This window comes from Sciurus carolinensis, chromosome 4, assembly GCF_902686445.1.
Source record: "Sciurus carolinensis chromosome 4, mSciCar1.2, whole genome shotgun sequence".
NCBI lineage: Eukaryota > Metazoa > Chordata > Mammalia > Rodentia > Sciuridae > Sciurus > Sciurus carolinensis.
This window is the reverse complement of record NC_062216.1, coordinates 24,257,481-24,271,851: the sequence shown is the minus strand read 5'-3', so window position 1 is coordinate 24,271,851 and position 14,371 is coordinate 24,257,481. Positions and strand designations below refer to the sequence as shown.

The 14,371-nt window shown below is 35.0% G+C and overlaps 1 protein-coding gene across 1 annotated transcript in view; it reads left to right on the top strand.

Annotated features, from left to right (window-relative positions):
- The window catches only part of Nek1 (NIMA related kinase 1), a 223,133-nt gene that overhangs the window by 18,170 nt on the left and 190,592 nt on the right, over positions 1-14,371 (top strand). The window contains 6 exon segments of the mRNA XM_047550153.1: positions 36-133; positions 2,240-2,323; positions 11,666-11,733; positions 11,865-11,889; positions 11,891-11,952; positions 12,940-12,994. Coding sequence (XP_047406109.1) covers positions 36-133; positions 2,240-2,323; positions 11,666-11,733; positions 11,865-11,889; positions 11,891-11,952; positions 12,940-12,994 — 392 coding nt within the window.

Genomic DNA, 14,371 nt, shown 5'->3' with positions numbered 1-14,371 from the left:
TTAAAAATGGAATATATAATGTTTATATTTTGTAGAAAATGGCTCTCTCTACATAGTGATGGATTACTGTGAAGGAGGAGATCTGTTTAAGAGGATAAATGCTCAGAAAGGCATTTTGTTTCAAGAGGATCAGGTAAGTTCGTATGTAAGAGCTTGATTCCCACTCCATTTTTGAGAAATAGCTCAAAGTTTGGAAGATTTATGTGTGTATCGATTTCTAACTACAAATGTTAATTGTAATAACTGGGCAGTCTGATATATCCAATACCTTTGACTCATTTCTGTTTACCTCCTACCTTTGTATAGTTTTCTATCTCATTTCTAGTCTGTAACAATATATTTTTGTATGTTATTATGTTATATCCTATGTGTGTATGTATATTTATGTGTATCCTGTGTGTATATGTATATTTGTATAATTTTTTTTCCTTCTTTGTGTTAATCGGGTATTGAACCCAGGGCCTCTCACATGAGAGGCAAACACTTACCACTGAGCTACATCCCAGCCCTTTTGATTTTTTTATTTTGAGATACGATCTTGCTAAGTCGCCCAGGCTGACCTCAAACTTGTGATCCTCCTAAATCAGCTTCCTGACTAGCTGGCATTACAGGCATGTGTTTACCATTCCTGGTTGTGTGTATATAACAGTTACTCATTCTAAGTGTTTTATTTTTCAAGATCCTAACAATATGGTTTACTGCTGCTTGGTCATAGCTTTGTAAAAGGCAGCTTTGCTAGATAACTCTAGCTCTGGAAGCTTTGCATTGGCAGCTGTTAAATCTAATCTCTGTTTTGATTTCCAAGATCAATAAAATATGACCCTACCCTACTAAGCAGCTTTACATTTTTCTATTATTTCCTAAATTTCCACCTTTTTTGTTAAATTTAGGAGACACTTATTGAGCATGTACTTTGGTTTTTATTTATCTCTTTCATTGTCTGTCATTTATAGTTCTGATTACTTATTTTATTTTGGTAATGTCTTTCCCCCAACTCTCTGTTATTCATAAGCTACCTTTTTTTTTTTTTTTTTTTTTTTCAGGCTCAGCACAGTCCCAGCTTCTTTAAATGTTCTCCAACTATGTTCTGTGGTCTTTTCCTTCTCTAAGTTCCTGTTCCATCTCTCATCATCCCCCCTTTTTAATTTTAATTGTGTGCTTTTCTATTGCCTATGCTGATTTTTATTTATCCCTAATTGCTATAAAATGTCATGATATTCTATTTTAAAATACAGATTTGATTTTACTGTTAGATAAAATTTTTGGGGGGTGGTACCACGGATTGAACTTAGGGATACTGTACCACTGAGCCACATCCCCAGCCCTATTTTGTGTTTTATTTAGAGCCAGGGTCTCAGTGAGTTGCTTAGCTCCTCTTTTTTGCTGAGGCTTTTTTTTGAATTCTCTATCCTCCTGCCTCAGCCTCCTGAGCCACTGGGGTTACAGGCATGCCCCACTGCGTCCAGCAAGATAAATATTTTTAGTACATAATGATGTGTGTGTACACATGTGTTTGTATCTTCTCATCTTAGAATTTTTGTGGGATATAACTACTTTCTGGGCATTGAGCAAGAAAAAATAAAGGCCAGAGGCCAGCTTGTTAGGATAACATAGGTCTGAGATTTGGACATTTTGTCACTTCTAAAGGAAAGTAGGGAACAGGAAGACCTGTGAAACACAGTGGTTCTCAACCATTCTCTTTAGTGATACTTCCTTATTTGCACTTAACTGGATAAAAATTTGTCAAGTTAAGAAGTAACCTAAGTCTGTGATGAAGTATATTCTCTTGAATAATTATTGGTGACCTTTGTCCACAAAGATTTTAAAAGGTCATGCCCCTGTTTTTACCTTATTACCAACTATTTTCTAATGGTCTCCCTCTTCATGATCATAAATAAATTTCGTATATATTTATGTTTTTATGTGTGTGTATATATGTTTTGTATGTATCTTTTATATATATAAAAATTTTGGCAGAAGTGTTGGAATCAGTGCTGGGGATTGAACCTAGGGCCTCTCATGTTAGGCAAGTGCTATACTTATGTTCTGTAAGTTGGCCTTCTTGAATAGCTACTTAATGTTTAGTGTCTATAAAATAAAAAGAAATTGTAGCCTAAAATTTTTTTAAGCAATTTAGTTTTCCTTAACACCATATATTCCTGAATCCTTTTAGTGTCAAAGAAAGATAACATGAAATGTAAATTTTAAAAGATGTGATAGATTCGATTTTTCTCCCTAGATTTTGGACTGGTTTGTACAGATATGTTTAGCTCTCAAACATGTACATGACAGAAAAATTCTTCATCGAGACATAAAATCACAGGTATGTTTATTCTGTTACTAGTAACTTCTGAATGGATAAAGACATGGAACCTGTACTGAGCCTGATTTTGAGCCCTGTTCAGTGTGCATTAGATTGTCTCTCTTCATGTTCCCCCTTCAGTCTAGTCCTAGAAATCCTCCTCTGGGATTAATAATTCTCTGTTAGATCACCTGCTTACTTTTCATATCTTCCTCTTTCTTGATTTTCTCTCTCCCTGTCATGGAACAAATATCAAAAATTAATGTGTGGAAGGTAGAATTTTTGAGATGTTGTGTGTCTGAAGATTACTTCAGAACGAAGATTCCATTCGTTCTCATTAATGGATATAAATTTCCAGTTAAGGGACTAGGTGTGATGGTGGCACACTCCTATAAGCTGAACCAAGAGGGCCAGCCTCAGCATTTTAGTGAGGACTCTCTCAAAAAATAAAAAGGGAGTATGGCTTTGTGGTAGAACAACAACAACAAAAAATTACTGGTAGGGAATTATTTTCCTACAGAATTTTATTATTTATTTTTACAGACTGCATTTTGATTCATTGTACACAAATGGGGTACAACTTTTCATTTCTGTGGTTGTATACAATGTAGATTCACATCATTCATGTAATCATACAAGTACATAGGGTAATAATATCTGTCTCAGTTCACCATCTTTCCTTCCCCCACCCCTCCTGCCCCATTTCCCTCTACACAATCCACAGTTCGTCCATTCTTCTCTTACCCCACCACCACCCTCCATTTTTTTAAAATTTATTTTATTGTAAACAAATGGGATACATTTTGTTTCTCTGTTGTACATGAAGTAGAGGCATACCATTTGTGTAACGTACATTTACCTAGGTAATAGTTTTTGATTCTTTCTGTTATTTTTTTTTCTTCCCCCAACTCCTCCCACCCCTCTTATCCCTCTATAGACTCCCTCCTTCCTCCATTCTTGCCCCCTTCCCATCCCCTATATGTGTCGTCATCCGCTTATCAGTGAGATCATTCGTCCTTTGGTTTTTTGAGATTGGTTTATCTCACTTAGCATATTCTCCAGTTTCATCCATTTTGCCTGCAAATGCCATAATTTTATTATTCTTTATAGGTGAGATAATATTCCATTGTATATGCATACCACGGTTTCTTTATCCATTCTCAATTGAAGGGCATCTAGGTTGGTTCCACATCTGGCTATTGTGAATTGAGCAGCTGTGAACATTGATGTGGCTGTATCTCTGTAGTATGCTGATTTTAAGTCCTTTGAGTATAGGCCAAGGAGTGGGATAGCTGGTCAAATGGTGGTTCCATTCCAAGTTTTCTAAGGAATCTCCCACTGCTTTCCAGAGTGGCTGCACTATTTGCAGCCCCACCAGCAATGTATGAGTGTACCTTTTCCCCCACATCCACTCCAACACCTATTGTTACTGTATTCTTGATAATCGCCATTCTAATTGGGGTGAGATGGAATCTTAGGGTAGTTTTGATTTGTATTTCTCTTATTACTAGAGATGTTGAACATTTTTCATATATCTGTTGATTGCTTCTAGATCTTCTTCTGTGAAGGGTCTGTTCATTTCCTTAACTCATTTGTTGATTGGGTTATTTGTATTATTGGTGTAGAGTTTTTTGAGTTCTTTATATATTCTGGAAATTAGTGCTCTATCTAAAGTATGAGTGGCAAAGATATTCTCCCACTCTGTAGGCTCTCTCTTCGCATTGCTGATAGTTTCCTTTGCTGAGAGAAAGCTTTTTAGTTTGAATCTATCCCACTTATTGATTCTTGCTTTTATTCTTGTGCTATGGGAGTCCTGTTAAGGAAGTCTGATCCTAAGCCAACAAGTTGAAGATTTGGACCTACTTTTTCTTCTATAAGATGCAGGGTCTCTGGTCTGATTCCAAGGTCCTTGATTGATTGTGAGTTAATTTTCTGCAGGGTGAGAGATAGGGGTTTAGTTTCATTCTGACGCATATGGATTTCCAGTTTTCCCAGCACCATTTGTTGAACAGGCTGCTTTTCTCCATTGCATATTTTTGGCCCCTTTGTCTAGTATGAGAAAATTGTATTTATTTGGGTTTGTGTCCGTGTCCTCTATTCTGTACCATTGATCTACCTGTCTATTTTGGTGCCAATACTATGCGTTTTGTTACTATTGCTTTGTGGTATAGTTGAAGGTCTGGTATTGCGGTACCCCCTGCTTCACTCTTCCTGCTAAGGATTGCTTTAGCTATTTGGGGGTTTCTTATTCTTCCAGATGAATTTCATGATTGCTTGCTCTATTTCTGTAAGGTACGTCATTGGGATTTTAATTGGAATTGCATTGAATCTGTATAGCGCTTTTGGTAGTATGGCCATTTTGACAATATTAGTTCTGCCTATCCAAGAACATGGAAGATCTCCCATGTTCTAAGGTTTTCTTTAATTTCTTTCTTTAGTGTTCTGTAGTTCTCATTGTAGAGGTCTTTCACCTCTTTTGTGAGATTGATTCCCAAGTATTTTATTTTTTTCGAAGCTATTGTGAATGGGGTATTTTTCCTAACTTCTCTTTCTGAAGAGTATTCTATTTCATGGAATACTTTGAGGAGTATTGGAATGAACTCTTCTTTAAAGGTTTTGTAGAACTTGGCTTGAGAATCCATCTGGTCCTGGACTTTTCTTGTTGGTAGGCTTTTGATGACTTCTTCTATTTCATTATTTGAAATCGTATAAAAATGCATTGAATTTATGAGCATTAATATTATTACTGCTACTTTACTGAATTCACTTCTGAGTTCTAAAAGTTTTCTGGTGGAATTTTCTGTTTCCTCTAAATATATAATCATGTTATCAACAATAGGGATAGTTTGAGTTCTTCTTTTCCTATTCTTATCCCTTTAATTTCCTTGGTCTGTCTAATTGCTCTGGCTAGAGTTTTGAGGACAGTGTTGAATAGAAGTGGGGAAAGAGCACATTCCTGCCTTGTTCCAGTTTTTTAGGGGGGAATGCTTTCAGTTTTTCACCATTTAGAATGATATTGGCCATGGGCTTAGAATAGGTGACCTTTACAATGCTAAGGAATGTTCACACTATCCCTATTTTTTCCCAGTGTTTTGAGCATGAAGGGGGATGCGTATTTTGTCAAATGCTTTTCTGCATCTTTCGCAATAATCATATGAGTCTTGACTTTTAAGTCTATTGATATGGTGAATGACATTTATTGATTTCCTGATGTTGAACCAACCTTGCATCCCTGGGATAAAACCCATGGTACACTATCTTTTTACTATATTTTTGGATGCGATTTGCTAAGATTTTGTGAGAATTTTTGCATCAATGATCATTAAGGATATTGGTCTGAAATTTTCTTTCCTCGATGTGTCTCTGTCTGGATTCAGGTATCAGTGGTGACATTGGCTTCATAGAATGAGTTTGGGAGGGTTCTCTCCTCTCATTTAATAGAATACTTGAGGAGTATTGGAAATGAGCTCTTCTTTAAGGTTTTTTTATAGAACTCGGCTGAGAAACCCATCTGGTCCCGGACTTTTCTTATTGGTAGGCTTTGATGATTTCTTCTATTTCATTATTTGAAATGATCTATTTAAATTGGTCTGTCTCCTTGTTCAGTTTAGTTAATTAATATGTCTCTAGGAACTTGTTGATGTCTTCAAGATTTTCTATTTTGTTGGAGTATAGATTTTCAAATAGCTTCTAATTATGTTTTGTATTTCACTCATGTCTGTTGTGATATTTCCTTGTTCATTCTGAATTTTAGTAACTTGGTTTCTCTCTCTCCTTCTCTTTGCTTAGTGTGGCTAAGGGTTTATCAATTTTGTTTTATTTTTTCAAAGAACAGGTATTTATTTTGTCAATTTTTTTGACTGTTTCTTTGGTTTCATTTCGTTGATTTCAGCTCTGATTTTAACTATTTCCTGTCTTCTACTACTTTTTGGTGCTTGCTCTGTTCTTTTTCTAGGGCTTTGAGCTGTAATGTTTAGGTCATTTAATTGTTGACTTTTCATTCCTTTTCTGGAATGCGCTCCATGCAATGAATTTTCCTCTTAGTACTGCTTTCGTAGTGTCCCAGAGATTTTGATATGTTGTATCGTCATTCTCATTGACCTCTAAGAATTTATCTCTTCCCTGATGTTTTCTGCTTATCCATTCATCATACAATAGCGTATTATTTAATCTTCAGGTGTTGGAGTAGTTTCTGTTTTTTTACTCTGTCATTTATTTCTAATTCAATCCATTATGACTCGATAGAATACAAGGTACTATCTCTATCTTCTTGTACTTGCTAACATTAGCTTATGTGGCATAATATATGGTCTATTTTCGAGAAGGATCCATGTGCTGCTGAGAAGAAGTGTATCGTTCTTTGGTTGGATGGTATATTCTATAAATGTCCATCTAGTCTAAATTATTGATTGTATTATTGAGATCTATGGTTTCTTTGTTCGATTTTTGTTTGCGAGAATCTGTCCAGTGGTGAGAGAGGTGTGTTAAACTCACCTATATTATTGTGTTGTGGTCTATTTTGATTTCTGGCATTGAGAAGGATTTGTTTGACATATATGGATGAGCCACTGTTTGGGGCATAGATACTTTATGATTGTTATGTCTTACTGATTTATACTTCCCTTAAGCAGTATGAAATGTCCTTCTTTAACCTTCTGACTAACTTTGACTTGAAGTCCACATTATCTGATATGAGGATGGATACTCCAACTTTTTTGCCTGTGTCCATGTGCATGGTATGTTTTTCCCCATCCTTTCACCTTTAGTCCGTGGGAATCTCTTCTATGAGATGAGTCTCTTGCAGGCAGCAAATTGTTGGATCTTCTTTTTAATCCAGTCTGCCAGTCTGTGTCTTTTGATTGATGATGTTCAGGCCTTTAACATTCAGGGTTATTATTGAGATATGATTTGTATTCCCCGGTCATTTGGCCCTTTTTTTTTTTTTTTTGACATGACTTGATTCTCCTTTATTTGGTTTGTTCCCTTTAGGGTAGTTCCTCCCTTTGCTGATTTATATCATTGTTTTTCATCTCTTCCTCATGGAATATTTTGCTGAGAATGTTCTGTAATGCCGGCTTTCTTTTTGTAAATTCTTTTTAGCTTTTGTTTATCATGGAAGGATTTTATTTCATCGTTCAAATCTGAAGGTAAGTTGTGCTGTTGTATAAGATTCTTGGTTGGCATCCATTTTCTTTCAGAGCTGAAAAATGTTGTTCCAGGCCTTCTAGCTTTTTAGGGTCTGGGATTGAAAAATCTGCTGATATCCATATTGGTTTCCCCCTGAATGTAATTTGATTCTTTTCTCTCGCTGCCTTTTAAATTCTGTCTTTTTTTGTACGTTAGGTCATTTCATTATAATGTGCCTTGGTGTGGGTCTATTGTAATTTTGTGTATTTGGAGTCCTATAAGCCTCTTGTACTTGATTTTCCATTTCATTCTTCAGATTTGGGAAATTTTCTGATATTATTTCATTGAATAGATTGTTTAGTCCTTTGGTTTGTTTCTCTAAGCCTTCCTCAATCCCGATAATTCTTAATTTAGCCTTTTCATGATATCCCATAGTTCTTGTAGATTCTGTTCATGATTTCTTATCAGCTTCTCTGTTTGGTCAACTTTATTTTCAAGATTAATATTTTGTCTTCCATATCTGAGGTTCTGTCTTCCAGGTATTCTATCCCATTGGTCATGCTTTCTATGGAGTTTTAATTTGGTTTATTGTTTCCTTCATTTCAAGGATTTCTGTTTGTTTTTTTTTTCAATATCTCTAACTCTTTTTTGAAATGATCTTTTGCTCCATATTTGCTCTTTTAACTGTCGATTGGTGTGTGATCATTCAATGCCTGCATTTGCTCTTTCATCTCCTCGTTTGCTTCCCTGATCATTTTTGAGTATGTACATTCTGAACTCCCTTTATGACATTTCTTCTGCCCATGCTGTCATTGGATATTATGCTATACCCTCTAGGTTTGTTTGGGACATTTTCTTCCCTTGTTTTCTCATATCGTTTAGGTATCTACCCCTCTAGTAGTGAAACTCTGGGATATTGCAGATATCCTCTATTGACTAATATGTCTCTGTAGATTCCAATAACTCACCTCTTAGCCTTCAGTAGCCTGAAGTCTTGGAGGAACTTGATAATGCGGTGCTCACTAGGAAGCTGGCCTTCTATGGGTGGTGGCCTTAGGTGGGGTATATCCCTGGTGGCTCTGATTGGTCCCGAGTCCTCTCAGTACCTCCTTTTCTTGATTCCTGGGTCTTGTCACAGGTCCTCTAGCCTCCTGTATGGTGTCTCAGGAAGGGCGCATGCCTTCCAATGATGATGGCACGCCCTCAGGAGTAATTCAAAATGCTGCACCAGCCTATAAAGAAGCCTCTGGCTAACTCCTGATGGTGACAGACCTCAGCATGGTGGTCGGGTGGGGTTGTTCAGTGCTGGGCGTCTGTCTTGGCCTGGTGGTTGGGCGGGTTGGCTACCCACCATCCCGCTGTGCAAGGCAGGCAGGTTGGCTGCGCCTGCTACCTCCAGAATGCAAGCGGCCTGACTCGCCCGTCAGCTTGCTCCGTAACTAGACTGACCAGTGATAGCATCACCTAGGTGCAGGGGTCAGGCGGGTTGCTCAGTATGACGTCTGTCCTTGGCCTGCTGGCTGGTCAGGATAGCTGCCCCCTGCCTACCTCCGTGATGTAGGCGGCCTGACTCACCTGCTAGCTCGCTCCAGGACTGTGACCAACCAGTGATGGCACCATCCTAGATCTCCATTTGTTATATATCATCATCCACTTATTAGAGAAAACATGTGACCTTGGTTTTTTTGGGCTTGGTTTATTTCACTTAGCATGATATTCTCTAATTCCATTCATTTACCAGCTAGTGTCATAATTTTATTCTTCTTTATGACTGAGTAATATTCCATTTTGTATATATACAACAGTTCTTTATCCAGTTATCAATGGAAGGGCATCTAGATTGGTTCCACAATCTAGCTATTGTGAATTGATCTGCTATGAACATGATTTCGCTATATTACTGTAGTATGCTGATTTTAAGTCCTTGGGTATAAACCTAGGAGTGGGATGACTAGGTCAGTGGGATAACTGAGTCAAAAGGTCAGTCCTTCCAAGTTTCCTGAGGAATCTCCATACTTCTTTCCAGGTGGTTACAAAAAATTTGCAACTCCACCAGCAATGTATGAGTGCACCCTTTTTCAGGCTGGCTCTGAACTCATGATTCTCTTGCCTCAGTCTCCCTAGCCACTGGCATTACATGCTTGTGCTACCATGCCCGGCAATGCTGTAGATTTTTAATTGTAGATGAACCAAATACCTTTATTTTATTTTTTTAATGTGGTGCTGAGGTTTGAACCCAGTGCCTCAAACCTGCTGAGCAAGTCCTCTTACCACTGAGCCTCAGCCCGAGCCCTGCTGTACATTTTGATAGGCATAATTTTCCTCTGGGAAATATTCAACTATGTTGTTCAAATATTGATTTTTACCACTACCTTCCTGGTCTTCTGGATTTTCTTTTAGACATACTTAGAGCTTCTTAATCTATAACTTAAGTATCTTTTTTGTTCTCTCATATCTTATCTTCATGTGTTACATTTTAGGCGAATTCCTCAAACTAGGTGAATTCCTACCTCTTAATTAACTGAAATCCTTTTTCTTTCTTTATTTCTCTCTTCCCCACCCCCATCTCCCTCCCCCACCCACCCCTTTTCTCTCTCTTATTTTGTGGCACTGTTGGGGATCCAGCCCAGAAACCATGATCATGCTAGTCAGGTGCTCCTACCACTTAGCTACATCCCTAACCCCAAACCCCTTAATATTTTTTGACTAATGCTTATCCCATCTATTTACTCTTTCATTATAATGCCTATTTTTTCTTTACAATCTTTCTAATTGCTTTTTTTGTCTCTATCTTTATTTCTGCTTGCTGTGTTTCAATATCTTTTTCTTTTTTAATAGATATTTATCCCTTCATTTATCTCTTGAAATTTCTAAGCATATTTAAAGTTTTTGTTGGACTGTTTTATTAAATTTATTCTGTTTAAAGTGAATTCTTTTACTAATGATTTTCTTGAATCCTTCTCTTTGCACTAGGTTTCTTTACGTCTATTGAATTTTTCCCTCTTACTCTTTTATGGGAAATGTTTGTCTTCTCTGCTCCCTTATTGTCTTCATGATTGTTTTACTTGAGCCCTCTGTTTCCAGAGGGAGCGCATAGAGGAGGTTGAATTTCTTATAGCAAGCCAGGTGTCTGTCTGCTTAACTCTTTAGCCTACAGATTCTTATGAAGCCTGATAGTGTACCAGTTGGAAAGAAGGGGAACTACAGTGGGAACTCCATACTCCATCTTTCCAATCCCACAATCTTCTGCCACCTGATCCATTTTGCTAAACTTACTTCATCCCAGTCCATCCACTCCACTGTCATTTTGGCTTTGAGTCTCTTTGACTGCATATGAAATTTAATATCCGTTACCGAACTCCTGACTTCATTATTTCATAGTACATTAGAATTCTGTATTTATGAATGCAAAATAGTTGGGTAAATTATTGGAAACTCTTAAGGTTGACTTGTTATGTTTAGACTAGTTAGAATATTTTAGGCAAGTTTTTTGGGGGGTGGGATGTTTCCAGGGTATGTATATTTTACATACCATAAATTCACCCATTTAAAATGTACAGTTTAATGATTTGTAATATATTCATAGAGTTGTGAAAGCATTACCAGTCTCTAATTCCCAAACATTTTTATCACTCCAAAGAGAAAAGAAATACCACTTTGTAGTCACGATTCATTTCTTCTCCATCTAGACCCTGACAACCACAAATGTAGTTCTGTCTCTATGTGTTTGTGTTTTGTACATTTTATTAAATGGAACTCAATATATATTTGCCTTTGCCTATTTTTAAGTAGGATTTTTTTGTCTTTTTGTTGTTGACTTTAAGGGTTCTTTTCAGATATGTAATGTGCAAGTATATTTACTCCCATTCTGTGGGTTGTCTACTTTCTTGATGGTGTCCTTTTATGGACAAAAAGTTTTGGTTTTGATTTATTACTTTTTCTTTTTTGCTTCTGCTTTTGGTGGCATGTAAGAAAACCATTGCCTATCCCAAAAGCATGAAAATTTGCTCCTACATTTTTCTCTGGGAATTTTATGTTTTTTGTTCTTATATGTCTAGTGCCCCGCTTGGAGTTAATTTTATGTATGGTATGAGATAGGGGACTACATTTATTCTTTTACATGTTAATATCCAGATATTTGCATTTGTTTTACTGACATTTTATGAAAAACTGTTGACTCAGAAAATGAACTGAACTGTAACAATATTTGGATGTTTTATTTTCCTTTCCTTATAGAACATTTTTCTAACCAAAGATGGGACAGTACAACTTGGAGATTTTGGAATTGCTAGAGTTCTCAATAGGTAACTTACCAATTTTAAACTGTGTTTTGATATAATATCTTTAATGAAAATTCAATCAATGATTATGTATATGTGGAAATTTATTATATCTTTTAATATTTCTTCAATAACTTTTGTTGTTGTTGTTCTAGTACTGTAGAGCTGGCTCGAACTTGCCATAGGAACACCATACTACCTGTCACCTGAAATCTGTGAAAACAAACCTTATAATAATAAAAGGTACTTTAAAATGATATGCTGTCTTTCCTTTAAATACTTGTTATACTCTATTTGTTAACCTTGAGATTTATTCTAAAATCAATAATATACATATGTAAACATATATATATATATAAATATAAATATATGATGAAGGAAATTGCAAAAAAAACCCTACTGTCGTGCTAAAGGAACTATAAGTAGAATCACTTTGTATTATTTAAGTTATACTTGGAAGTAGAATATTTTCAATAGTTACTTCCTATTGAATTATAGCTAATATTTTATGAACATATTCTATATGTCAGGAATTGCTTTGAATGCTTTCTGTATATTGTTTTGAATGCTTTCTGTATAAAGAAACCATGTTCTGAAAGATAGACTAAATTCTTTGAAATTACTCAGCTTATTAAGTGGTGGAACCAGTATCAAAACTAATTATCTGGTGCCCAAGCCCATATCCCTAATCACTGAGCTGAACTGTGACTTACAGATCGTGTAATATGTGAATGGGAAGAGCTGCCCTGCCATCGAATTTTAGTCACCCTTTATTTTCTGTCCCTCTTTCTAATTGAAAAGTCCCAACCAAGCAATGTTAGTTAGTTGACTTTTCATATATTTCATAAATAGACTTTTAGATTTAATTTTAGTAAATTAATCTTTTTTCATGTTAGTGTTTTGCTTTTGTAGTGTTTTTTTTAAATCATGACATTTTGCAAACAAAGCCATTTGACTTTTGCAAAATAAAAATACATGAAATATATGTGAAACTTTTTGATATTCTTTTAAATCTTTAATTCTTTAATGAAACTTCAAAATGATTATTTAAGACAACCATTATTTTCATTTCATTTATTTAGTGATGGTTGGCAATATCCAGTTTTAAAGGAAGTGTTTTATGTAGTATATCTTTTTCCAAAACCTTTCCATGCTGCTTATGTTCCTTTAAATGAAAAAAAGTTTTAAATATCCTACTAAGAAGAAATTTCTCATTTTTGTCTTCTATAGTGACATTTGGGCTTTGGGCTGTGTCCTTTATGAGATGTGTACACTTAAACATGCAGTAAGTAAAAGTTTCTGAAGTATTTTTAAATTGTGTCATCTTTCACATGACCCTCATATACTAGAAATTTTTTTCTAAATCAGTTGTCAGATCTTCTAAATAAGAATCTAAATTGATTTACCCTTAGTATATATGCATATGTCATATATTTGCTGTTATATATTTCATACTTTTTTCTGTTATTTCTGATGATAGAAATATGTTTTGTTCTCAATGTTAAAATTTTATTATAAATTTGAAGCTTTAGCTTATATTTTTTAGTTTCGTTTTAGCAGGTTCTTTCAAAGCACCCAATTTATTTGCGTGTAGAATCACTTAAATTACTTAAGTAAAAGAACTTCATTCAACATATTCATCAAGGAATTTTATCAATTTAAATACTCCTTAATTTAGAGTATTTATAATTATTGTCTTTTTTTAAAGCAGCACAAAACACACCAAAAAGTGAGAGTACTCTTCATAGATTTAATATTAATTACTTTTCATTTCAAAATCAATTTAAACATGTTTTCCCACTGATGAAACAATACTGTTTTTTCATTGCTGAAAATTTAAGAAAATACATACAAATATAAAGAAGTCAATAAATGTCATAAGCAATTCTTCCAACCAGTAATAAGTACCTGTAATATTTTATTTCCCTCTAGATTTTATTCTAGATTATTAAGTGAATTTTGGGGGTTTTTTTCTCCCTAAAAGTTTGATTATACTGCTTAAGCAGTTTAGAGCCTATTTTTGTTATTTGGGATCTATTTTTCTTTCTTATTCTTTTTAATAGTTGTGTACACTTCTATACTTTCCTTCTTAAGGAAAAAAAAAAAAGCAGAAGCTGCCAAAGTGATGTGGAATAGTGTTTATTAGATATGTGTTTAAAGGAATTGGTTAGTATTTCTGTGATATCATCATGTTGGGTTTAACCATTAAATATTTGTCTATTTAAATCTTTCATTTATATATATATATATATATATATACATATATACTCTTATTATATATATTATATATTTCATTAATATATATATACTCTTAAGTGGGTGCCTGGGACTAAGTAATTCACCAACCTTTATTTATGAAGAGTTTGTCAGTTGAGAGATAAAGGAAAGTGGAAAGTTCATTTGCATAGAGGAATGGAAGATCATATCTTTTATGCATTTAGGATTCCTTTTTAGGTGTACAGATATTTCTACAAAATTGAACTGACACTTAAATTTTTATGAACTGAGTGATATTTAAAATGTGCTGGGAGAGCTTAGCACTTATTGGAACTCTTATAATTGGTATAATTGCTGCTGTGTAATTTATGGCACATTTAACTCAAAGTATATTTTAACATATCAGTACTATACAACTGTTCTATTAGCAGAGGTATCAAAAGTG